The sequence below is a fragment of the Crocodylus siamensis genome, chromosome 3 (genome assembly GCF_052110815.1).
Source record: "Crocodylus siamensis isolate JL-2025a chromosome 3, ASM5211081v1, whole genome shotgun sequence".
Taxonomy (NCBI): Eukaryota; Metazoa; Chordata; order Crocodylia; family Crocodylidae; genus Crocodylus; species Crocodylus siamensis.
In genome coordinates this window covers 258,051,330-258,078,257 of record NC_143397.1, presented here as the reverse complement: position 1 = coordinate 258,078,257, position 26,928 = coordinate 258,051,330, and the positions used below count along the sequence as shown (strand labels likewise).

The following is a 26,928-nucleotide window of genomic DNA, read 5'->3' as shown; positions in this document are numbered from 1 at the left end:
TAGGAAAAAACTTTCTAACGAGGAGGGTAGTAAAACACTGGCCCAGGCTCCCCAGAGAGATTGTGGAGTCTCTATCCTTGGAGGTTTTTAAGACTACACAAAGCTGCGGCTGGGATGATGTAGTGGGGGCTGGTCCTGCTTGGAGCAGGGGGCTGGATTAGATGTGACCTCCTGGGCTCCCTTCAACCCTCATTTTCTATTAATCTTTATCATCCAGGGGGCACCTCTTTGTTCTTTGTCCTCTGTCTGACCCCCTTCCCCACAGCAGATCAAGTCACCTAAGCTGTCTCCAACAGGCATTTGTCTAACTTGTTCGTGAAAGCATCCAGCAAGGGAGATGTTATGCTGCAGGTGGGAAGCCTCTAGGATCAGATGCTGCCTTCTTTCCCCCTACATGCATGTACAGCACCTAGCATAGTGGGTCCTGGTCCTGGTTTGGGCCCTTCTTGGTGCTGCTCTGGGACAACTCTTTGGTAATCATTATAAAACACCCTCTGGCAGGGGTGCTGGAGGTTGATGGCTTGAAATGAGCTGCTGTCTGAAACCAGGCAGCTTGATAACCCCAAATCATTCCTCCAGGCACAGGAGGGGTGAAATTCCTGTGGACTTAGGAACACTTTATGGAGCTGGTTCTCAGGCTAGAAAGCCAGCGTGGTTGCAGGCAGCCATGGTACTTACTCCTGCAGTGAGGTGTGGGCAACTGGGCTTCTCGCAGGCTTGAATGGACTTGTTGCTGGACAGTCAGGGGACTTGAACTACATAGTTCCCACTTCCGTGCATCCGAGTGCTACTTCCACATCCAAATGGAGCTGTAGGAGTGGCTGTTGTGGCACTGACACATTTTTACATCCAGTTTGTGCTTCTGGATGGAGGAGAAGTGCCTGGCGGATGTGCATGCCCCTGGAAGTGCGATGGGAGCAAAGCCGTGACTAAGAACTGCTTGAGGGAGGGAGGAGGAGGAGGAGGGAAGCTTCACACCAATAGCCCAGGAACTGGGGCATTTAGAAACCATAAAGTTGGGCTGGAAGGGACCTCCAGCGGTCACATCTAGACCAACCACCTGCCTAAGGCAGGATCAGCCCCGTGCAAACCAGCCCACACAAATCATCATCTAAACTTTGTAAAAGTACAGTCACCCCTGACACAACACCAGGCAACACCCAACCCTGTCACAGGTAGAGCAGGGGGATCATGGCAGCTAATGTCCTGCTTGTGTAAAAAGGTTTTTAATATGTGCTCATGTCAATGTGTGAGCAGCGTTTAGAGGCATAGCGGTGAAAGCCTTTGGCCCGAAGTGACTTGAAGCAACCGACCTCCGTGCTCAGGTTGTCTGTGATGCACATTATAGTCCTGTCGAAGGCCTTCTCCCCACCCCCATGACATCAGCCTTATGCAACAGCTGCCCATGGGAGGGCAGTGGAATAGTCCCAGGAAGAGAGGTGCTGAGGGGTTAAGCGAGGTGCCCCGGGTCCCTTAGGAAAGCAGTGGCAGAGCTGGGACTTGAGCCAGCTCATCCAAGTCCGTCAGTGCTTTGCTCGCTAGGCCAGCAGCTTCCAGCACAAGTCTGACTTTGGCAGGAGAGAAGAAGGGTCTGATGAGCTAGGGCCTGGCCTGCTCTGCCACAGGCCTCCTGTGTGACCTTGGGTGAGTCGTTTAACCTTCCAAACCACAGCATGCTGACACAGAGACTGCACTTCCTTCCCAGGGGACTGTGTGAAGCTGGCTCTGCAAGTGCAAGGCAAGAGCGTGGATACTGCTGCAAGGACCCCCCAGTGCATAGGACGAGATTGCATTACTTCGTTCCCTATTGGGCATGGGAGCGAATTTTCCCGGGAGCAATTTCAAATGACCAGGAGTGAACCTGCACCCCACTTTGATTCCTGCTCTGCCCCAAGTTTGAAGCCAACTGCTTGGCAGTAGCAGCAGCATTTGTAGACCTGGGTAGACAAAGTCTTGGCTGGGATGATGTAGTCAGGGCTGATCCTGCTTTGAGCAGGGGGTTGGACTAGATGTGACCTCCCGAGGTCCCTTCAACCTTCATTTTCTATGCTTCTGTTTCACCCGAAGATTGGAAGAGGGTCAATGTGGTGCCTATCTTCAAGAAAGGGAGAAAAGTGGATCCGGGAAATAACAGGCCCTTCGGCCTAAACTCTATCCTGGGGAAGGTCTTAGAAAAGTTTATTAAAGAGGCCGTTCTTAACAGACTGGCTGACGCCAACATCCTGAGGGATAGCCAGCACGGGTTTGTTGTGGGTAGGTTTTGCTTGACCCATCTCATTTCCTTTTATGACCAGGTGACCTATCACCTGGACAAGGGAGAAGAGATTGATGTCCTATATCTTGACTTAAAAAAGCGTTTGGTCTGATATCCCACGATCACCTCTAAGCAAAACCGGCCAACTGCGGCCTCAACCTCACCACGATCCGCTGGCTGGGGAACTGGCTCCGCGGTCGGACCCAGAGGGTGGTAGCTGACAGAAGTCACTCATCGTGGTGCCCCGTGACCAGCGGGGTCCCTCAAGGCTCTGTCCTGGGACCCATCCTGTTCAACATCTTCATTAACGATGTGGACATTGGAGTCAGGAGTGGACTGGCCAAGTTCGCCAATGACACCAAACTTTGGGGCAAAGCATCCATGCCAGAAGATAGGCGGGTGATCCAGGCTGACCTGGACAAGCTCAGCAAATGGGCAGACGAGAACCTCATGGTGTTTAACACCGAAAAATGCAAGGTTCTCCACCTTGGGAGGAAAAACCTGCAGCACCCTTATAGGCTCGGCAGTGCTACGTTGGTTAGCACTACAGAAGAAAGAGACTTGGGGGTCAGCATTGACCACAAGATGAACACGAGCCTGCGATGCGATGCTGCGGCTAGTAAAGCGAGCAAAACGCTGGCGTGCATCCATAGATGCTTCTCGAGCAAATCCCGGGACGTCATTCTCCCCTTGTACTCGGCCTTGGTGAGGCCGCAGCTGGCCATCCTTAAAGCTGTCCTGTAAGGTGGCACGTAATTCAGAAGCTGGTGACAGTCAAGCTGCTGATGTCTTGAGGCCCATCACAGCTCCAAGCTTAGCTCCTTGCCCTATCTGCCTCCATCTGCTGCCAGATAGCAAGCTCTTCGGGGCAGGGGATGTCTCTGCTTAGTGCTTATCCAGTGCCTGGCACCGTCCCTAACGAGCTGCTCAAGTCTCACAAACAAGGAGCACCCGGAGTCCTAGGAAGAATTCATCTGCAACCACATCCAAAGTGATGCCCCGCACCCCACCCCAGCCAGCGCAGCCACATGACTTCATTGCTTAACCTCTCCCAGTTGCTTCCAGCCTCCGACAACCGGAGGCAAATGCAAGTTTGGGCAGAGGCAGTGAGCGAGATCTTTGGAGGGAAGCCAGCGCTCAGCTCCCACGAGCAGTTCGTGGCCAACAATTGGTACCAAAGCCCTGTTGCACGGGTACTTTCCGAGCTAAAACAGCATTATTCATGGCCCGGCCCACATCGGGAGCCGGCCTTTCCAAGTCCTGCTTCTGCAGCTGCCCCAGCCTCAAGGAGGTATATAAACCCTCCCTGCTGCATCGGCTGAGAAACGTCAGCTGAGATGAAGTCTTTCCTGACGGTGCTCCTGGCTACGGTCCTCTACGTAGAACAAGGTGAGGCTCCCGGGGCTTGTGCCGGGCCGTGCTAGAGCTCATGCAGAAGTGATGAGCGGGGCTGGGTCGGTTGCATTTTGCCGTGCCCACCATTTCGGACCTGTGAAACGGCACTGGGAAGAGGATGGGGAAAGCTCAGCTCCCCTCCAGGATGTCTCTCGGATTTATTCCCATGGTGGGTCTGAGTAAGGGACGTCCTATTCGGTATGGAGGGGCTTCCCTGGGAGGAGAGACTAAAGAGGCCAGGCTTAGTCATTTTATAAAAGAGATCCTTGAGGGGGGGAATATAAAGCTGTACAAAATACTAAGTGGTGAAGAAGCAGACAAGGCTGTTTGGGTAAATGTGACATCTTTTATTAGAGCAACCAAATAGTTGGAAAAATTGTTCTTTGCAAGTTTTTGAGCCCTAATGCCCTTCTTCAGGCAGAGGGAGAGTCTTCACGCATGAAGAAGGGTGTTTGTACGCAAAAGCTTGCAAAGAACGTTTTTCCCAACTATTTAGCTGGTCTAATAAAAGATATCACATCTACCCAAAGAACCTGGCCTATGTCTTTAGACCAACACGGCTACCACCAACACCCTCCAGAAATGGGGATGAGGAAGTCAGGAAGGATTTATTATTGCCTGTCTCTCATCACACAAGAACTAGGGGTCACAGCGTGAAACTAGGAGTCAGTTAAATCTGTAAATGAGCACCAAAGATGTTCTTATTTACACTGCAGGTAATTAAAGAGTGGAGCTTGTGACCACCAGATGCGGTGGAAGTTGATAGTTTAGCCAGATCCAGAAAAGGACTGGATGTGTTCTTGGAGGAAAGGGGCATCAGGACCTATTGAGCATGGGAGTGAGGGGCATGGCCTTTGAATTAGCACTTCCTAGACCTTAAATGCTGGAGGCTGCAAGCGAGAGAGGAACAGCGTGGGGAAAAACCTGGTCAGACCCTGTTAACTCACCCTTTTAGCATTCGCTCGCTGCCCCTGTGTGACACGAGATGGAGCGAGATGGATCTATGGTCTGACCCAGAAAATGCAGTTCTCATGTTGTTATAACAGAGCCCCTCATTGCTCCTCGTAGCTGCAGAGAAACGTGTGCCCTCGCTAAGGCCTGATGAAAGCCAGTGCTTTACATCTGGAACAGCACATCTGCTTCGGTCCCATCTGTGCAGGAGGGTTTTCCTGCAAGGAAGCATTAGCCCCAATTGCTCTTGGAGGCGAGGGAGCTGAAACGATGGATCTGCTCGAGCAAACCCTACAGGCTGCGTTTTCTAGGGCAAGACAACAGACCGCAGGAAGTGCTTTGAGACGTAGGGCAGAAGTTAAGGGGGCTGGGGGTAGGCTAGGGGATGCTTGTTTCATCTCCCGTGGTTGTGACTTGAATGATGTGTCCTTCCTCAGCTCATGCGCTGTTATGTTATACGTGCAACGCGCAGCCCAGCAATGACGGCTGCTTGGTGGCCGACGACTGCCCGGACAACGCCAAATACTGCAGCACCACCGTCAGCATGAGCCCCCCTGGTAAGTCTCAGTTTTGTCGACTAGCAGAGCTCGCCCCGCTACCTGCCTGGTGTCTGCAGCCAGCTGTGCTATGACACTGCCTCCCCCTCCAGCCTTGGGCAAGGCACTTAACTCCTGTTGGGCTTTCCCGATGGCAATGGTACCGTTCTCTACCTCGCTGCAGCGGCGGGAGGTATAATCAATGTTCGTTTGCATGCCAAGCCCGAGATAATTGTTAAAGATTCTCATTAATTACCAAGGAGGCTACTGGTCAAAGGTGGGGCTGTGATGGCGGCGTGCGAGAGGTGTCTTGGTACAGCTGTGCAGGCAGGGGTTTGAGCCGTGATCTGAATCCATGCTCCCCACCAGCCCAGCTCTAAAGAGGTTCCTGGACACTCAGGTGGGGAGATCAAAGGCAGCTGGATGTGATGATCCCACATCCCTCCCCACTGGGCTGTGGGAACCAGAAACTGGCTTGCCGTCTCCATGCCAGCCCCATTGCTGTTTGGCGTGGGCACTGCATCCATTATACTCAGCTGCTTCGGTCTGCAGTGCTCCCAGGCCCCTAGTCTTTGGAGATTCCCCCCAAATCAGATCACTATTTCCTATTTCCTACAGGAAAAGAAATGTTGTATTTCCTAAAGGTCCCACTTGGCCCTTGCAAGTAAGGCCCAAATAGTACTGTAGGTAGTGACCACCCCCCTCACCCCTGATAGACGAAGCTCCCAAATATCTCTCACATCTCAGTTGCTTAGTACCTCATCTCAAATGCTTATTACCAAGGATATGTTGGAAAAACAAAGCATGAAGCTTTTGGCGAGAGCTGCTGTACATGCATCTGCTTTGGGGAGAGGCAAGTGAAAGTAAACGCCCACACCCAGGAGACCAAAACCACGAACAAGCAAGAGCAAGCTGGAACAGTCTGTTGGGAAACCATATGAATGTGCCACTGGGACAAGATCCCTTTAGAAATCTCATGATGAAGCTTGTGATCCCCCTGGCTTGCAAAACCGTCTGTCTCTCCCTCTCTGTCGGGGACTGGACCCGATGATCTAGCGAGGTCCCTTCCGGCCCTGATGTCTAGGAAATCCCTCTGCTGTGTTTAATTTACACATCTAGTGCACTAATCGATGCCAGTCCAGCCCATCACCCCTTGCCCCCAAAATCATTGTGGCACTGCTGGCACTGGGGCCTGATTAACAGCCTCCCACCCAGAGCTCCCTCCCCATCCCAAACCATGCAGCTGGGTCCCCTGTAGGGACGTGGAAGGCCACGAACTCTATGGGTTTAACTTAATGCCCAGTGTAGCATCATGCTATGCCCCCCAGCAATGGGAGAGCTGGCCATCATTGCAACATCTCTGTTTCTGATTGCCAGCCAAGGGCGGATCCAGCTGCACCTCCCTTCGATTGCGGCTCCACCCAAACTCAGCATTTCTGTTCAGGCAACAGGGAGGGAGTCATCTGACTTTGTGGCTTACTCCTATCCGATTCCTGCTAAACTCTTCATTCACAGGTGTTAACAGCCCTCTCCTTTGCAGTGGTTTTGATTTTCCACTAATCAAGCTGTCCTTTCATTTGCAATTATGCTGTCTGCTAGTGGCTCCTGGTAACATAGCTCCTATTTCGCAGCCCTGCAGACTGTTTTTTAACTCCAGCTAAAAACATGAACTCGGGTGTAGAGACATGAACTCAGGCCTGCAAATAACCTTCAGTGAAGTACCGGATGCTGTGCTCAAGAAGGCTTGGTTTTGTTTTATGAATCTGAAAGAGGTGCACATTTAATTCTAATGACTACAGGACAAGTGAAATGTCTTTTGATTATTTTTCGCCTAGTTTATTCTGGGCTTGCACATCCCAATAATGTTATATTTGTTTTTGCTTCAATCTGAAACTGAATAATGCGGCCCTAAGCCACTCAATTATTAAAAAAGCTTCTAGTTTTCTCTTCAGCTGGAGCAAATGCACAGTGTTTTTGTATCTGATGATGCACCACCCTATCTGCGCCCCCTCTTTGCAAAATCCTAGATCTGGCCATGCTGCCAGCAGAGCTGATGTACAGAGCAAGGGGCTGCTCTGTGGCCCAGATGCAGTAACCCAGCATTTCTGCTTCTCCTTCCACTAGGTTCTCCCAGCGGGATACGCATCACCAAGATGTGCATGAGAATGTGTCAAGAAACCTTCCAAAGCCACGGAAACGTGTCCACCACTTGCTGCCAGACTGACTACTGCAATTATAACAGTGCGGCCACCTCCGGGATCAGCTCTGCTGTGCTGGTGGCTGCCTTCCTGGCCAGCTCCCTCCATCTCGTGTCCTGGACTGGACTCTGATGCACTGGGGAATTGCAGGGGTTGGGCCCTGAAGGGGCTGTTTGAGCATCTTAAATAGCAAGACCCTGTTTGCAAAGAGTTTCCCTGTTGTGTTTCTCAGCACGGTTGTGCCCCGAAACCTCCCCGACCCAGCCCTGTCTCTCAGCCCGTCTGCTCGGTTGAGCAGAGATGCGGGAAACTCAGCCGAAAAGTGCTGCCCCGGTAGACAAAGCTGGCTGAGTCTAGGGTGGGAGCTGCCACCCCACAGGCCCCACCATTAATGATACTGATCATTGGGTGGGGGGATCACAGCAATAACGATAATGGCTCTTATTCTGCCAGGAAATGCCCATCCAAAGCGGCTGAGATTCGCGAGACGGAGCACTGAGGTGCAAGCGCTGGTGAATCGAGGGGCCAGAAACTCACTGGAGAGGAGCTGTCAGAAGAGAGCCAGGGTTTGTGCACCTGTGCTGGTCTCGAGACCTCTCCTCACTCCCTTCTGCCCACCCGGCGGGAGGAATAAATGCCTTTTCCTTGCTCCGAGTGCACCGTGGGGAAACGGAGGCTCGGGTTGCGTCTACACGTGCACACCTGAGCTGGCCTTAAATGAGCCAGTGACAATCTAGCCCTGGCACCGAAAGCAGATTCACTTCCACGCCGGCAGTGTAGACGCAGCCTCCAACTCCAAGGTGCCATCAGAGATATTACTGGATCCAGCCCCAGGTTAAAGCCACATTTAAGACCGAACTCAGCCCTATGAATTGCTGTGATCACAGCCCTGCTCTGACCCCAAAAGCAAAGCACGGGATGGCTGGGTCCAGGGTGGTGGCGGGGGTGATGCGCTTCAGTCCCCGGGGTCTGGCCACGCTGAGGCTCCCGCCTGGCCAAGCCACCAATAAAAGAAACCCTTGAAAGAAGTGAGCCTCAAATTAGTCAATTCATCGATCAGCCTCCAAAGCGGAGCTTTTACCTTGAGAATGGAGACACGCTGGAGGTAGCCGCTGTAGACTGAGCCATTGCTTTTGATTTCAGGTGGATGGTGCCAGCGATGTGCAGCCAGGTGAACCCTAGGGTAGAGGTTTATGCACGTTGCAGGTGTCAGCTGTGAAGAGGGGCCCGGCCAACCGAGGAGTGGTGTCCCTTGGCCGTGGTGTAAGGGGAGACAGGCCATCACCCCACCCCAAAGCTTGCTGTGACCCCCCCGATGATCAGAAAGGCAACTGCTTGGAGAAAATGATCCTGTAATGATAGACCCCATGTTCTAGCATCATGTGCAGGGACAATCACTGCCCCAGAGGAGGTATTAGGTGCCCACAGCTCTGCTCTTCCCCCTTTTATCTACCCCCATCTCATCACTTGCTACCCGGTCCCCATCCCCAAAACCAGCCTGCACCCAGCTCTGATCGCGTCTCCCCCAGCACCCTTATCAGCATCGGTGCATCACTGTGACTGCTCATGGTATTTGTGGCTGGGGAGCAGAAGATGGACATAGGTTTCATCCCCTCTGGAGGAAAAAAAGTCATTCCCTGGCCTGCTGCTGGCGGGTGTCACAGAGGTCGAGCTTGCTGTGACGCACCTGATGATCAGCGTGCGATCCCAGCCTCAGCAAAGGCTGCAAGTAGGAGAAGTGTAAGTGGAGGGGACTCGGTGCTTGTGGAAAGAGAGGTCCCTGCTGCAAGGAGCTTCCAGAAACACTGCAATCAAACCGAGCTGCAGGGCTTTCTGCCAGAGGACAAGAGATTAATTGCAGAGATTAATCCCCACCTCGAGTCTGTAGAGGATCCCTGAGAGCCCTCACCCAGGTGCTTGCATGGTAGACATGCTCTCCCTGTCTGCTCCAGCTAGTCTGCTGGGGCCAGGACCCCTACGAACAAGGCATCAGGAGCCCAAGGCTGGGCGTGCTGAGCAGCTTGCTGGGTACTCAAGGGGGGATGGTTTATAAACTAGCACACATGCTCATAGCTGGGGGTAGTTAGGCCACTGACAGCCCCTTGGTCAGCAAAGCGAGCTGGAGGCAATTCAGCCTGCTGCTGCCCAGGCTCCTGGACGTGACCGAGGAACCGGCGCAGCCAGCGTCACCAGTGCAGTAGCGTACTGAACGGACAACAGGAAGGCAAGGAGCAGGATGGAGATTTTATGCTCTGGAGGAAATGGGGGAATAAAATCCAGATTTGCAGTCAGGCAGGCAAGGCAGGGAATGAGTACTCTTGCAAAAGCACCTTGAGAATATAAATCCCGAGAACCCTTCCCTGTCTGACCTGCTCCAGGTGCCCAAATACCACAGTGAAAAGCACCCCAGAGATGCCGAGCGCTATGCAAAGCCAGATGCCTTTGCAAAGGTCTTTGCACACCACATCGCCTTCTGCTCTCCCATAGTCACAGGCCTTGCAGCGGTCCTACCTGGAGATAGCCATGGAGGGGTCCCAGTAGCTGAGCGAAGCTGTTGCAATCAGCACCCTGGATGCATTTGGAAAACAAACCACACGGGGCCACCAAGGCGGTTATGGGAACACGTTTGGGAGCGCTGTTGAATTAGGAAGCACAATAGCAAAGGAGCCTGGCAACACCAAGACAGCACCACAGGATCCAGGTTCAAACTGGAGCATTGGACCAAAAGAAATCTCGTGAGGTTCAACTAGTCCTGCACTTAGGAGGGAGCAATGCCACGCACCGGTGCAGGCTGGGCGTGACTGGCTCTGCAGAAAAGGACCTGGGGTTATAGTGGGCAAGAAGCTGAACAGGAGCCAGCAGTGCGCCCTTGGTGCCAGGCAGGCGACCGGCATCCTGGGCTGCATCGGGAGAAGCGTTGCTGGCAGATCGAGGGCAGCGATTCTTCCCTCTGTTCAGCACTGGGGAGGCCACATCTGGATCCTGTGTCTGGTTTTGGGCCCCCACGACAGACAGGATGTGGCCCTTAGAGATCAGGATGGAGAGCAGAGGTGGGGACAGTCCCTTAGGTCGCGCCCAAGCCTCAGAGACACACTCACGGCGAAAGATGCAGGAACCCCGTGGCATCCATGTGACACCTGAGATGTCCGGCCACCGCCCCTTCCCTGACTCACCCAAGTTGCTGCAGCCACATCAGTCAGGACCAAAATAGCCCCTTCCTGGTGGTGCAATGATCATCTCCATCTCCTCATTTCTGCAGTCTCCTTCCTGGTGCAGCAATGCTGCTCTCTGTGGCATGCAGGACCTGGGCATGATGTTCCCACCCTGTTTCCCTTCCGGCTCGCCCTTGCATCCAGGCTGCTTCCAGTATAGGAAACAGCTGCTTCTGCAGGTGCTATGAAGTGGAGGTGGGCTAAGAGAGCCTGCTGCATACAGGCCTGCTGGGAGGCATCCCAGAGCATGGCACCCCTATTTCTACGAGGATGGATTGCAAGGCTTTATGACCCCAAGATTGCATCAGTGCCTTTAGCACCCATGCATGCAGGATCACTGGAAAGTCAGACTAGATGAGACCTCCAAGGTCATCTAGTCCAGGCCCCTGCTCAAAGCATCCCAGCCAAGCGTCTGTCCAAGTTAACAAGCATCATTTCCATCAGCCTATTCCAATGTGTGACCCTCCTCATCTCCAGCCTCCTTTTCCCTTGCTGCAGCTTCCTCCTAGTTGAAGAAAATCCCATCTTCATCCTCTCTATATAACCACCTGTCAGGGATTTGAAGACCATCAGTCTTCGCTGCTCCAGACTAAACAACCCTACTTCTTTCAGTCTTTCCTCATCATCAGTCTGGTTTCCTAGGATGCTATTCATTTTTGTTGCTATGTTTCTTCATATCTTTCTTAAAGTGCTGGGCCCAAAAGTGGGCACAGGACTCCAGGTGAGGCCTCACCTGGGGAGCCTCCAGATGGACACTTACCCATCTTGGGTGACTAGTCGGCGTTTGCAGTGGCCCAGGACAGCCTTGGCCAAGCAGAGCACATGGTGGTAGAGACTCTGGACGGGCACTAGTGCATGCTGCAGGGACGCATGGCACGTCCCTCCGTGTGCTGCTCCCTTCGCCATTCCCCTTGGGGCCGCTTGCCCTCTCCGCAGGAGGATGATTCATCTTCGAGTACCCACAATTATGTGGTTCTCCTGCCCAGACTTCACAGGAAGCAGCTCAACCATCACCAGGCCCAGCTGGGAAACTCCAGATCACTCATTTGTGAGCCAGTGATGACAGCTGTCCGTCTGGCCTCCAGACTGGCGGTCAGCCTTGACCACAGTGATCCCTTCCTTTCTCGCACCATTGCAAAACATCATGAATGCAGCTGATCTCTATATTTTCTCAAGTATGACGCACTTTGGACTATAACGCGCGTCTTGTTTTAAAAGGCGGAATAAAGAAGACGAGATTTTTCCTCGTAGTAACTGAGCTGCAGCGGCTCGGGAGCTGAACCTGCTCATTGCTGCGCTCCCAGTGGATGGCTGTGTAGACGCTACTTTCGGCTCCACCTGGCAGAAATTGGCTCTTACCCCATTTCTCAGGTCTAAGGTGCACCCCAATTTCCACAGGTTGTTTTTTGACGGGCAGATGCATGTGTTGACTGGGCCTGTGGGTGTTATTGCAATAGGAATGAGCGGCTCAATACCGAAGAGCCATGCAAATTCTTCCTGTTTTCCTCCGCTAAGACTGAGGGTGAGAGCATTGCTGCACGATTTGATACCTGGCTCTGGGGTAAAGCAGCTGTTTCCCAAAGGGCTGTGGGTAGCAATATTGCAGCGGTGCACACGCACTCTGTGGGTGCTGCCTGCAAACCGTGTAATGGCAGGTGGACAAAGATATCACGCGTCCGGTTGGGTCACCCCCGTTTCTTGGGTGGGCCGAGCCCTTTAGGCAGGTGCCTCATAGGAATGGAGCCCAGGGAGTCTTACATAATGTCATCTGGTGGGAAAGCCAAGGAGTTAGCACACCCTGACACACCCCTGCGGAGCATGCTCCCTGGGAAAGGGTGGCATGAAAAGGGCCTGAATCACCGCTGAGTTGCTTCACTGCTTGCCGACGTGCTGGCTCTGAAGTCTTAGAGGTTACAAATCGTTTGCCTTCTGTGCCTATCGCGAGATGGGCCCCCGAAGCATGCGATGTGGGCGGTTTGGGTCCATCTTTTGCTCTGGGAAGACCCAGCTCCTTTCCCTCACTGCATGCTTGAGGGAGGCTTGGTATCTCCTGATGTGCTGAGCACAGTCTCTCTGCACGCCGCCTGTACCCATTCCTCTGCCTCCTTCTCCAGATGGACCCTGCCCCACGTCTGTTTTGCTCTCCCCCTGTTGCAGTGAACGTTGCTGGTGTATCTGTCCATCTCCATACCATCTCCTGCATGCCAGGGTTCATCACCCCTATCTTGGGGTGAGCAGTGGGAGCAGCATCCCCCCCCTTCCCTTCTCCAGACCTGGTCTTGCAGCAATGGAGAGGAGAAGCCGGGCAGAAGGCACCTAAGGAGGGCAGGGCAAGAGGGGCTTGCAACCTCCCTGAACTGCCGGCACTTCTGCTCCGTCCCTTCCTATGAAAACCATATTGGCTCCTCCCGAGGGGAAGAGCTCAGGCCAAAACCCACAAGCACCCCAACTGGCTGCTCTTCCTAGGAGGTGGGAGAGCAGGGTTATCTTTCCCCTGAACTCATCCGCAGGGTGGAGCTCCTGCCTTCAGCAAGAGACCAGCACCAGACCTGGCACCCGAAGAAACCACAAGAACCAGGAGCACCCTGCCTATTGCCCCTCTGACATCAAAGGAGTCATATCTGGGGGCAATTGCTTCGTGCACGACGCGCCAGCTAATTACAGGAGTCCTTTATTCATGTTAAACTCATTTGGGTCTGTTTTAAAGCTGCTGGACATGAAGGTGTTTCGGTTCATCGTTCCAGCTGGTGGAAGACGCAGAGCTGCTGTTTCTCAAGAAGTGTCTCAGGTCTATTAAAAACTCACGGGTGGTCTTTAAATACTGAGCAGATTGCATGGGTGGTATTTTGCAACTACCTGCCCTAAAGGTTTAAATAACGAAAGACGTGAGTCAGACCCCGAAGCACATGCGATCGGCTCCAAATTACGAGGTCGTTAAAAAAGAAAAGAAAAAAAGATAACATTGGGTTCTTTGCACTGGCCTGCTGATTTCGGAGTCTGTTCTCAGGCTTTTCTCTGCAACGTGAAGGTGAGATAATAACGACCAGATTTATTCGCATAGCACCCACCAATAAGACAGGCACCTTGTTTTGGGAAAGCAGAATGAAGTTAAAAAGAGAGTTTTCCTTTTAACCAAATTGTTCAGTGTTCTTGTCTAAGACCCAACTTCCCATAGCTAATGTTTGGGGAAAAGGTGAGTGGGGTTTGTGGAATAAGGTCTTTTTCTTCATGAAAGTCTCAGCCTGCAGGAAATGACATGACTCCAGGAATAAGAAGAACCCCGGGAAATCACAAGAGCTGGTGACTGTTTCCCACCCCCAGTTGCATTTCCCAATATCTAGGAGAATTTATCATTCAAGGAATATTTTTAGACTTTGACAATGTGCCCAAGGGAGGGACATATTATTCTTTACAGAGGCATGATATTGGCATCCACACATACACATGTACACGCGCATGCACACCTAAGGGAATAAAAGAAATTCCATCGGTACAGAAATCAGCATCCTGCCCTGCCTCTTCCTTCCAACTCAAGATTCACGTGGACCTTATGCAAGAGGATGGAAAAGCTGAGTTGTAACCAAGTCTATGGGTGGGTTGAAAAAAACAGAGTCAAGGGGCTTCTCCGGAGAACTTGCTCCCTGCAGCAGGCAAAGGTCTACGACTGTGGTTATTTCTTTGTATCATGGTGGAATGAAGAGTGCTCATCTGAGCCTGGGGTCCCTGGTGTGTTAGCAGTTGCTTGAATACTCAGTGGGAGTGTCTAGACATGCACTTACACTGGCTTAAATTTACTGCACAGTAAGTCACTATGCAGTAAGTGGGAATAGGCCGGTGTCTACACATGCAGGCGTTAAAGTGCATTAACACTGATTGTGGACTGACTTGGGACTAAAGGTAGTCCCAAATCAGTCCACACGCACACTGTTACTGCACAGTGAGCAGGAATAGGCTGATGTGTACACATGCAGGCATTACAGTGCATTAACACTGAGTGTAGACTGACTTGGGACTAAAGTAGTCCCAAGTCAGTCCACACGCACAGTGTTACTGCGCAGTAAGGCATCTACACATGCGTTACTGTGCAGTAACTAATCAGGTGTAAATTTGATACCTGAACGATGCCAGTATCAAATTTATGCTTGAGTTGGCAAAATTCACCATTTTTACTGTGCAATATGGGTATGAGCATGTAGGCACATACCTGTACTGCGCAGTAATTTTGGTTGCTATGCAATAAATGTGCATGTATAGATGTGGCCAGTGAGTGGTGCTACCTGCTTGGAAGAGCTTGAAGGCTGAGGATTAGGATTAGGGTAAGGGTTAGGGTTATTCCAGGTCACTAGGAAGTTAGTGGAAGTTGTCTTCATTTATTACTGGTATTTTTAGTACCGTAGCACCTAGAAGCACTTGTCTAAACTCAAGCCTTAGCAACGAGGTTGTCTTCCTTGAGGACGGCCACTATGAATCTGTAAGGCCAACTGGACACAACCATTTAGGGCTCTGTAGATCAATAGGGGCATGCTAAAATCTGGCTTGTATAGAGGGCACTGCTGTAGTCCGCTCTAGAAGGCAGTGATTCAGTGGACCACTGGCAGTGATTTTTTCTCATGCTTGATTTTTATCTGTGTTGCAAGAAAAATCGTATCTGGTTATGTCAAGCTGACCAAACTCCCGGAAGTCTTTTTGAGATGACTCAAAATTGGCAGTGATTGTGGCCTAAAGTTAATCCTAGTAAAATGCCAGGAAACAAGGCACATTTAAAACAAGGGCACAATAGAACCATACAATAAAATATTAACGTGGTAATTTTTGGGAGTAATTACTTTAGGGATGGGAAAATAACAGGAAAATATTCTCAAGGTGCAAGGATGTGCTATTGTTTTTTTAGGATCTATGAGCCAAAATATTAGATAACAAGCTCAGCTAGTATTGATAATGTTGACGTCACTAATGGAAACAGCCAAGGCAGGTAACGTCAAGGTTCACTGTTTGCTGCATGCTATCTGAACCGTTTGCATGAGTTTCTGAGGGAGACATCTGCATGAATCTCTAAGGGAGGACCAAGCCTTCGGACTCGGAACAAGATTGCAACCCAGGAAGCTTTCTGGTGCATCCCGCCCCGGCCATGATGCTCCTGCTGGGACTTAAAGCTGGAGGATCCTGGCTAGAGGGTCTTGCCCCCCGACCCAGGGTCAGACTGATGCCAGATTTGGGGTCAGGAAGGAATTTTTCTCCCTGGCCAGATTGGTACAACTGGGGGGGGTGCAGCTAGGGGGCTGCCCTCCTGTGTAGTGGATGCACGGCCCCCATCTGGGATCTCTTGAGTGCATATTAACAACCTTTTGCAGAAGCAAGACATTGACTGCTGTGGTTCCCGGCTCTACCGGTGGCAGGTTTGGGTGTGATAACTTGCGTTGTTTCAGAGTTGACTATGGGTTTGTCTGGGATGGTTTGGAGAGGGATGATGCTGCCTCAGACAGGGATTGGACTAGACATGAGCTCTGGAGGTCCCCTCCAGCACCACTTCTCCGTGAGTCTATTTATGGTTCGATGACTGCAGATACGTGTCTGCCCAACCAGGCCTGGATCAAGCAACTGGCCTGATCCCAGAGACGTTACCTAAGTAAAAGCTTTGACAAAGCAACTACTTGGGTGGAGGAAGGAAATGCTGTGGACACTGTGTATCTGGATTTCAGCAAGGCTTTTGACAACATCCCAAATGACTTTCCCATAAACAAATTGGAGAAATGTGGGCTGGGTAAAACTAGTACAAGGTGGATAGATAACTGGCTCAATAGCCATAAGCAAAAGGAAATTATGAACAAGTCCATGTCAGCATGGCGCGAGGTTTCAGGTGGAGTCCCAGAGAGCTCTGTCCTGGGCCTGGAGCTGCTCAACATACTTACGAATGATTTGGCTGCTGGCATAAAAAGCTTCTTGAACAAATTTGTGGACGACACAAAACTAGGAAGGACTGTGCACACATTGGAGGATGTGAAAGCGATTCAGAAGGATCTTGACAAATTGGAAAGTTGGACGGGAGGTAACAGGATGATGTTCAATGTGGACAAATGCAAATTGCTACACCTTAGGAATAATAATAATAAAAAAATACAAAATAAGGACACCTGGCTGGATGGCAGCTCTGTGGAAAAGGACTTGGGCGTCTTGGTAGTCCATAAAGTCAACATGGATCTGCAATGTGATGCAGCTGCACAAAAGGCCAATCCAGTTTTGGACATCGTCAATATAAGCACGAGGTGCAAGACTTGGGAGGTTATGGAGGGTCTTGCCCCTCCACTCAGGGCCAGACTGATCACCATATTTGTGGTCAGGAAGAAATTTTACCCCATGCTCAAATTGGTATGGACTATGGGGTTTTTTTTTTTGCCTTTCTCTGTACCTGGGGGCATGGCCCTGTACTCAGGACCTCTGGCATGTATGTGGACAACGTAGTATAGAAGCAGGAGAGGTTCCTCTGCGTTACCTGTGGCAGGTTTGGGGGTTTGGTCTCTGTTGTACCAGGGTTGAGGGTAGTCTTACGTAGAGTTTGGAGTATGGTCGTATGGGATGGTTTGGATAGGGAGGATCCTTCTCTGTGATTCTGTGTCAAAGCACCAGGTATAAGGAACTGCTGAGAGCTTTCACTCCGCGTTGCACCCATCCTATCCCTCCGAGGGCAACACAGGCTGTGATGACAACTCCCCTCCCACGCAGATTGCACACCTCTGGAAAAATGCGGTGCCTCAGCCCCAGTAGGACCCCGCCTTCCCCATTCCTGTCTCCACAGTCACCAAAGCAAAATGCAAGGGGACGTATAAAGTCACCCAGGGGAAGGATCTGGGCTGCTGAGAACAACCTGGGACGATGAGGACTATCTTGGTGGTACTGCTGGCCGCTGCCCTGTGTATGGGGCAAGGTGAGTCATGCTTTGGGCAGAGGGAATCCAGATGTGGAAGGCAGCCTAGCCAGGGGGTAACAGCTGGAATAGCTGGGGCGGTCATAGCAATAGCAGTGGAGATACCAGAGGGAATGAAGCTGCCTGTTTGACCCCATTTTCGGTTTCTTTGAGGATCTTAGGGAAGTAGGTCTGGAAAAAATCCCTCGAGGTCATCTAGTCCAGCAACTTGCTCAAGGCAGGATTTTCCCTCATTAAACCATCCCAGCCAAGTGTCTGTCCAACTTGCTCTTGAAAACTGTCAAGGACGGGCTAGTTCTTTCAGTAGAGGATCCTGGTGTGAACAGTAGAATAAGTGTGTCTTTTTTGTTGGTTTTTTTTTTTTTTTGGTCGAGCTGGATGCATTTCCCCAAATATTATCTCCTGGACTAGGTAACCTGGGTAAATTTCCAAGAGAAGACAGAGGGAATGTCTTGGCTATCGAGAAAGGCGCGTTCTTGACTCAGGTCGGCTGCTTCGAGTCAGCTACCTCAGGGTACAAGAGCACTGAAAGCAAGGTGATGGGGCTTTTAACTCGGATTAAGAGATCAAGTTGGAGCTAATAGGGGTACTTGAGTTTAAACTCAAGCTGCTAACCCAGATTCAGAGCCAAGATGCCTTCACTGGTGGTTTAGCCTGAGATCGAAGCGCACTTTCCTTTAGCAACGATGAGAGATGACAGGCGTGATCCAAAAGCCATTGGAAGTCAAAAGAAAGACCGTCATGGACTTCCCTGGGCTTGAACGACGGCCCCTAGAGCCTTGTCTAACATCATAAAAGCATAAATTATTGCTAATGATTGTGGAACGGCTAATTTGGTAAATAATGAGTGTGGGCAATATCTTTATCCCCCACCTGTGAAAGAAAGGGGAGGCTGATTTTTCTCCAACCATTGCAGTCCTGGACCACAGGACCATCTTGTTTCATTTGATTTTGCTAACTTGAACACGTTCCCCACGCCTTACCCAGCATCAGGGGGCAGTTTTAACCCACTGGTAGACAGGAGCAGTGGTGCGATGTGTGGGTTGTGCAGGCGAGAGGGAGTTCAGGAGTAGGACCATCACCCCCCTCTACCTTGCACCAGTCTGGCACGTGCACACTCCCCTGGCTTTGGAGGCCCTGCTCCAGCTGCGCAAGAGGCCAACCCAGTGGAGAACCAGTAAGAGCCAGTAAGAAGAGCTAAATCATTACATACATTCATCCAAACCTGCTTCACTCCCTAGCTCACGCTCTCTATTGCTTCACCTGTGAATGGGAATCCAGCAACTGGAAATGTCTGAACGTGACAAAGTGCGCGGATGAGGACGCCTTCTGTGTGACGAGCATCGCCGCTATAGACGTCGGTATGTGTCGGGGTCCCTGGTGTGGGGTTTAGGGGGTTTTATAAGGGTCAGGGGAAGTGGCAGGCGCAGAGAACAGCCTGTCGGGAAGGCGGAGAGGATCTGGAGCAGCTGACGAGACCCCAAGCTTGGCAAGGCTTCAAATTCAGAGGCAGGTCCCAAGGGCTTACGACTGTCCCCCAGAGGAGCCTGGAGATGAGCTCTCCATCCAGGGGTGACCTCTGTCACCTGAGCAGCATCAAGATAGTGCTCAGAAAATCAGTCCTGGGTTACACTGAATACCTGCCACATGAGTCTCTGGTCCCAGCAGGGCCCAGCATCAGCAATGCCTCGCAGCGGGCTACTGATATTTGTGCCATGGGCCAATATCTCCAAAGTCTCTATCCCATTGCAGAACCTGCTGGTACCAATGGAGGTTCCCCTTGAGCATTCAGGACCTCAGGGCACGGGGAAACACCCCTAAATAACCATTCTTTCTTCTCTCTCCCACGGTTAAGTTGGCTGGAAACTGGGGAAGAAGATCAACAAGAAATGCTCCCCTCACTGCCCAGACTCCAACGTGAACGTGGCCATAGCCTCTTACTCCACTTCTTGCTGCAAGTCTTCCCTCTGCAACCTCTTTGCCATCCCGGCATCGAAATCACCTCCGCAGTGAGGCAGGAGGTGGGCTGGGCTCAGAGACGGACGGCGTCACGGCCGGAAAAGGGCAGGGGTAACCCTCAAGGACCTACTCTGATTTCCCCAGGAAGAGCTGGACGTCCTCCATGCCCCGGGATTAAGGGTGCATTGTGTCACTCTGCTTTTGCTTCAGGGCCTCTGAAGACACAGCTCCTCTCTTCTTTTCATACTTGGGTGCGGTCATCAGGTGCATCCCCGGGTGGATGCAATGTCTTGCCTCTCCTGAAAGCTCCTGCCCCTTGCAGCCCGGCAAAGCAAGAGGACATCCTTTTGCTGGTGTTATGCGGAGCATGGCTCCATCCTGCACCCTCTCATGGGAGTCCTTATGGACTATAGCAATATTAGGGAGGATGCTCACCAGGAGATATTGAAACATCTCTTCCCAGTGTCACGCTCGAAAGGAAGCTGCCCTTCAGGAGGATAAGGAGATGCTGAGGATGCCCTCACAACCTTGTGTGCTGCAGCCAGGGGGTCTCTTGAACCACTGCTGACTGGGCTGCTGCAAAGGCATGGATAAGACTTGGGGAGCCAGGGGGTGAACGTGCAAGGCGCCCATCGTAATACTAGCGGTGCATACCCACCCACAAAACGCCAGAGACTTTTGGTTAACATAAAGAGCTTTCCTAAACGTAGACCTGAGAAAGGGCATGTTGTGCTGGAAAGCTTATCTACCATCTCTCCCAGCTATACAGGTGGTCCAATAAAAGATATCACCCCAAAAAACTTTCCTGCTTTACTCAACTTTTAACTTAAGACAGTGTGGTCTTGTGTCTGGCCTTGCCTCTGGGGCTTCAGTCCATCCCACAGGCATTTCCATCACGTTCAGCCCATCACGTTCAGACATTTCCAGTTGCTGGATTCCCATTCACAGGTGAAGCAGAGACAGGTGGGTGATCTCCCTCCTGTCTCTATGTACAGCACACGCTGGGCGTCTTTGTTCCTCTTCCAAAGTGTCTGCTGCTATGCCTCCCGTGGCAGGGGTTGTGTTGTGGGTTCGGGTCCCTGAGGCAGGAGACACTTTTACAAAGAGGTTTCTTTATTCCTGCTAACAGCACACGTGTGCAAGCACACACATGCATATGCATGCACATGCACACACACACCCATCAGACACTCTCAGCTCTTTCCAATTCCACCTAGGTCCTAAAGACGCACAGTCCTCACATCTCCTCTTTCCAAGGAAAAGTGCTTTCTGTCCCGGGGGTCACTGGGGTGGAGACTGTTCTGACGTGGGTTTCTATATCCAGTGGGTTCCTGAGATTGAGAGTGATATAGAGAGAGAGCAAAATTCATAGATAAAACCACAGGGTTCTCCCTGGCCCTTTGTAATCCTTTGCTGAGGAAGGCCAGATCCAGCCTAGCCTGCCAGGGAAGCTCGCTTCTTTATGCCAGACTCCTATTCCCTCTCAGCAAACCTCATGCTTAGCTTTATCTGTAAGGAAGTATCTTAAGATCATGGTGCTTCTCAATGCCTTTCTGTATCAAATCATAGAAAATGAGGGTTGAAGGGAGCTCAGGACGTCACATCTAGTCCAACCCCCTGCTCCAAGCAGGACCAGCCCCAGCTACATCATCCCAAGCCAAGGCCTTGTCTGGCTGCATCTTAAAAACCTCCAAGGATGGAGACTCCACAATTTGAGCACATTACCCCTTGTTCTGTCATCTGCCACCACTGGGAATCATCCAGCTCCATCCCAACTTTTGCTCGGTGGACCAGGCAGCTTCACACTTTCAATGCAATTTCTGAGAGGTAAAATATCTCAGGGCATGTCTACACGTGCATTTACATGCTTTAGTTAATGTGCATTAAATTTAGTATGTCCATTGTGGGGTACAGTAAAATGCCTGTTATCCAGCATGAGTGGGGAATGGGGGGGTATGGGTAATTTAAAAATACCAGTTACCTAAGGCACAGGGTTTCCAACTGGATGTAGAGTAGGGGGCGGGGGAGGAAGGACTGGGGTGACCACAGGTGGTGGCAGCCGTACGGCGGGTGGTGGCGGGAGCTGCTGCCCAGGGTCATGGGGCTCTGGACTCTGACCCTGGGCAGGGCAGGAAGGGCCACGGGAATTGCTCCTGGGGAAGGCAGTTCCCAGCTGCACCCCAGTGGCTCCAGCCTTGCCCTGGGCCCTGGAAGCTGTGAGCCCCGCTGGTGGGGAGCAGGTGGGAAAGCCTGGTCCTGCTCCCTGCAGCAAGCACTGCCCCAAATGCTTCACACAGGCCTGTGGGGCTGGAGCCACTGTCTGGGGGCGCGAGGCTCCTGGCTCTGACCCCAGGAGGCTCAGGAGGTGCCAGAGGCAGGGTGGGAGGTGCTGGTGCCAGGGTCGGGTCCTCCCACCCTGTGTCCAGCTTTGCATCACCCCCACCGCCCAAATGCCAGGACAGCCCAGCCACAGGCTGCTGCAGCAGGGGGGAGGGTTGCGCTTGCATCCAGGGAAGAAAGCGCCATAGCAGGTAGGAAAGTGGTGGGGCGCAGTGCCACGTGCATCCTGCCACTGAAATTCCAGTTAATAGAGTATTCTGGTTAGTAAAATCCTGGATACCAGGGATTTTACTGTACTGGGTAAATGTGCATTAGCCTGACTTAATGTGCATTAGCTAAACGGCACAGATTTTAGGTGACGCTTAATTTGCATTAGCCTATTTCAATGTGCATTAACTAAATAGCACTTATACACATGCAGAGAGGCTGCTCTGGCATGCTGTAATTGGAGCATGTCGGAGCAGACGTGATTATTCAAGTCTGTGGGAAAGTGGTAATTACTGCACTCCAGCAAACTCCAGCGTCACACGTATCAGTGTCCCTGCTCTGAAAAATGCTGGTGGGGGAGCTTTAAATAAAGCTCGTTTGACAAGCTTTAGTTAAAATGCCTCTGCTGCCATTTTTCACTGTAGGGACGCTGAAACATGTGACACTCCAGACGCTTTAATTAGAGTGGCTCTCGAAGTGGCTCTAATTAAAGTGTCCCCCCCCCCCGACAACATGTATAAACACCCATGGTTTTTCGTGATGCTTTAATACATATTATAATAGGTTAATGTACATTAAAACTCACTTGTAGACATGCCCTTAGGGGACAGCCCTGCTTTCCCTGAGCACAGCGCTGCCGCGGCTCCCTGCCTCTTCAACCTGCACTGCTCATTTCCCTCTGTTGCTTATCACCTTGACCCTGACTGATGTTTCCTAAGCTGCATGTTTCTAGATAGGCAGCCAGAGAAAATGTTTTCAATTAGCACTTTATGACTCAGAAAAAAAAAAGAAAGAAAACAAAAATGTGGCTTCAGCTTGAAAAAGACTATTTGCAAATTCAAATTGAATCAAGGACTCATTTCAGGGGAAAAAAAAGGGGGTGGGAGGGCAGGATTTTTGGGAAATGTCAGGATCATCTCAGCATTTTCCCAGAAGAAACATTTTGTTTTTAACTTCAACATTTCCATCTTGCAAATGACAATTTTGGAGCGAGGCTGGAACCAATTAGAATTTGATTTAATGCTAAAAAGTTTTAAAATGGGGGTGGGGAGACAGAAAATGAAGCAGGTGCTGGTTAAACTTTTTTTCAAGACTCAAATGACATTTTTGGGAAGGGTTTTGCCTTCATTGGGGCTTCACTGAAAATGCTATTTTTTACTAGTAGACTGTGGTTGCCCCTCCCCTAAAATATAGGAGTTCTTCCCTCATTTCTCTGCAGCTCCCTTCAAAGGATCTCAGGGCACCCCCGGGTACCCCAGCACCCTGGTTGAGAGCCACTGACTTAGCAATTCCCATCTCGTCTCTCGACCGCCTCCTGAGAAAACCCGCCGTCTGACCTCCAGCCTGCACCCAGTGCTGGCTTCTCCCAGCAGGGGAGCATGTTATTTTTCTTCTTGAACAAGCCCATCCAGTCCTCGTGCACGGGGGGACCTTGTTCAAAAAATTGTCCCCTTGCCTGTAAATCCCCCTGGACTGGGTCGAGCGGCAGTGTGCTGGGCAGGCACTAGATGTCTCGTTGGCCCAGGAGAGGAGGTCCCTGGTAAGCAAGAGAAACAACAAAGGGACCAGAGTTGTGTGCAATCCTGTTTCTTTGGACTTTGGGTTATAGCTGGTTTCTTTGCCTTCTCCCAAAGACGGGTTTTGCATCTGTAGTACAGAAATCTTCAGAGATTTGCTCCCTCTGTCATCAGCCTGCGCCCCCCTCTGCTGTTTCCCCTTCCCTTGCTCTGTCCTTTCTCTCAGCTGTGCTGTTCTTGGCCTGAGAAACTTTTTCTCTGCAGCTCCTGCCATGCAGAACAACATTGCTTTATGTGCTCCTTAAAACACACACTCTTCTAAGCAGGTATTTGTCTCACCTGAGATGGGTAATGCCTCCTGCTTTAATTTGCTCACCACCCAGTGTTTGCACATTGAATGCATGACTGCGCTACCATTTGGGGTGGATATTAGGACTGGTCTCAAATCCAAATCTGCTGTTTATACTGGAAAGCTTGATCCCTAGCATAAGCTTGATTTCTAGCAACAGTCCACCCTGGCCCTGGATGCCCTGTTGAACCACAATGCCTGCGTTTGAGCTGCCAGCAGTCCTTCTACAACATCTTGTTCCTGCTTTTAGGCCCTTCTGGATGTGACTTTCTGTCCCTACTCCCGCAAGCAAAAATAAGCACAGAGGGAGAGACAAGGCTGATAGTCAGAGAGAGGCCACTCAGGGTGAGGATGCCCCTTAGGTGCCTCCTAAATATCAGTACAGACATGGCCACTTGCATCCTAGTGCTGCTCATCTCTGTGCACAGTACTGTGGGCTCTCACCTGTATGACAGATAGTAAACGATGCTGCATTGCACTGAGCAGCACCTATCCCAGAGCAGATGGGGCTGAGCTATCAGTTGTGCCCAGCTCTGCACTGTGGTATGGGCACACCGAGTCTGCTTCATCGCTGCAGAGTGGTTTCTTTTATTCAATCATCAGCATCACATACAGCAACTGTTTTAATCGGATGTAAAAATGCCAGCTCCACGACCAGGCTGTAACTAGCCAGCCTAGGGAGAGCACAGCGGATGCAAAACCAGCATAGGGACCACTTCCACTAGCTGCCTCTCGCCTGCACAGGGGATGTGCTGGGTCAAGAAAAGGCAGCTGGAGCTCCTCACCCTCAGACAGGCCATAGCAAGCCATAAATCAGAGCGGTCTCTAGGCTGCTCTACTTCACACAAGGGGCCACAGCTGAACTCATGACATCAAAGAACTGTAACCAGCCTCAGGACATCCACGCGTGCTGTCTGCGCCGAGTGGCGATGGTCATAGAGAAGCCCATAAGGTCTGTGTTTCAACTGGCATGGAAGAGGACCCAGGCCTAGGTCCCAGGAGAGCTGGGCTGAATCTGACTCTGCTCTCGGGCACGTCTCGGTTGCCGGTTCCCGGTCCATGATGCATTTCAGTGGGGCTGGGGAGTCGCATATGCCTCTTGCTGGGTTTCTGCATGTGGGTGCATTCATTTTGAGGTATGCAGGGTGTTTGGCTACTTCCAACGGGTGAAAAGCTACTATCCACAGGATGGAAGAAGAGATTGTGAGATATTATTAAAACCATAGTTTGCATTTTGCTTTCCGCTCACAGGCACGCCCTAATGCAGAGGGATTTGCACATGGGAGGGGTGGATTTTACTCTTGGGGTGTAAATCAAAGCCCTGTGGCTTCCACTGCAGCTGTTCTTGAGTGAGAGCTGGCCTCTGGGAACCAGCAGCAAGGGGATTACCAGGATAGGGAAGAGGCTGTTGGTTTGGGAATTACCCTAGCGCCTTGCTGATGCCGCACCTGGCAGGAAGAGCAGTCTTCTGGTTGACTGCAGCCGGTTCAAACTGCAGGCCGCAGTATAAATCACGGAGGTCGTGACTGTCATGTGAGGAACAAACACATTGCACTGCTTCCCCCTGCCCGCTACTTCTTTCCAATGCAAGCTGGCAAGGAGGTGCCCCAGAGCCTCCCCCTGCTCCCGTCGGGGGGAGGCCAGGCTGCGGACTTGTGGTCATCTTGCTGAGGCTGCGTGCGCTGTGCATGGGTGAGGCAGGAGGCAGAAACTCCTTCTACTTTAGCCTCTGTTTCGGAAGTGGGGGTTGCCCAGACGTTTTCCCGGCTTTCCAGGGGAACAGCAACTGCTCGGCATCGCTGAAGATCAGGCACAGCAACGAGGGGAGATCCATAGCCCGTAGCTGGGGTGGTTACTTGGGGCTTGTGCTGGCTAAGCCTAGCGTGGAGTTTGAATGTGAGCATCCCCTGAGCGTGTATCTCGGCAATGGCTCATCTCGGGTTTTTGAGCAGAGGTGCAAGGTACTGCACAGGCCACAGCCCATTTGGGAGTCTGTGTAGGCACAGGACAGACCTTGCGTGGGCCAACAGAGTGTCCACAAACAGCGGGACCCGGCCTGGGCAAGACTGCAGAGAGACTGCAAGTGTGTGTGTGTGTGTGCGTGCGTGCGTGCCTGTATACATACATGTTTGCACACACATCCACCCCCCCCCCCACATTTTAAAGGCTTCACATATATATGTGCATACACATACACACCTATGTACACATACACACATGCATATATACACACACATGCATACATGCATCTTAAAGGCTTTACATATATATGTACATACACATACACACATATACGTATATACACACACATTTATATATACATTTTTAAAGCTTCACACACACACACACACACACACACACACATATACATATGTATGGAGACATGCAGCATCCAGTGAAATGAGCTGCAACTCAGAAAAGCTTGTGACACACTCACACTCAGGTTAGTCTCCAAGGTGCAAATCTACCTTGCCTTCTACAACTGCAAACCAGAACAGCTGGATCAGGGACAGACTTGGTCTGACTGATCTCAGGAAAGAGGACGAGGCGAGGTCACCTGGCAGCGATCAATCAAGCCGATTGCCATTGTGGCAGCAACCTGCTGGAGCATGACTCGAAGGCTGAACAGCCCTCCCTGCTTTTAGTATTCAGGAATGGGAGACAGGGACACAGGTGGGAGGAAGCAGTGAAGCACCGTAGATCTGGCTCGGAAACAGCTTTTCTTCCCCTTTGGGGAATTTTCAACATTGAAAAGAAAATCCTTTCTGAATCCACAGGAAACCTTGAAATCACCATCCCAGCTACAACTTGATTTTCCCCCCGTTTCAAACTTTCTCTGAGGCCGATCACAATATTCGGCTTCATCCCAGCCCACAGGTTGCCTTTCAATTTCAGCTTTGTAGAAAGATCGGTTTTGCATGAAAACACCCCAAAATGACAACCTTTTGAAACCGAGTCACGGCCGTTCTGCTTCAAAATGATCACGAAGGAATCGTCCGACTCATTCCAGAAGCTTCATTTGGCTTTTTGGGTTTTTTTGGCTCAGAATAAAGTGTAGCTGGAGGTGACGTGTTCCCAGGGCGGTTTC

At 51.3% G+C, this 26,928-nt stretch overlaps 2 protein-coding genes across 2 annotated transcripts; both read left to right on the top strand.

Moving 5' to 3' along the window:
• Window positions 1-3,343: 3,343 nt before the first annotated feature.
• On the top strand, window positions 3,344-8,296 carry LOC149869703 (lymphocyte antigen 6E-like). Its single transcript, XM_090037386.1, has 3 exons — window positions 3,344-3,643; window positions 5,038-5,157; window positions 7,261-8,296. The coding sequence occupies exons 1-3, from the start codon at window positions 3,592-3,594 to the stop codon at window positions 7,464-7,466; spliced, it is 378 nt and encodes a 125-aa protein (XP_089893512.1). The 5' UTR covers window positions 3,344-3,591; the 3' UTR covers window positions 7,467-8,296.
• Window positions 8,297-17,416: 9,120 nt separating this feature from the next.
• Window positions 17,417-20,018, top strand: LOC149869702 (lymphocyte antigen 6E-like). Its single transcript, XM_090037721.1, has 3 exons — window positions 17,417-17,468; window positions 18,710-18,829; window positions 19,324-20,018. The coding sequence occupies exons 1-3, from the start codon at window positions 17,417-17,419 to the stop codon at window positions 19,479-19,481; spliced, it is 330 nt and encodes a 109-aa protein (XP_089893847.1). The 3' UTR covers window positions 19,482-20,018.
• Window positions 20,019-26,928: the final 6,910 nt, after the last annotated feature.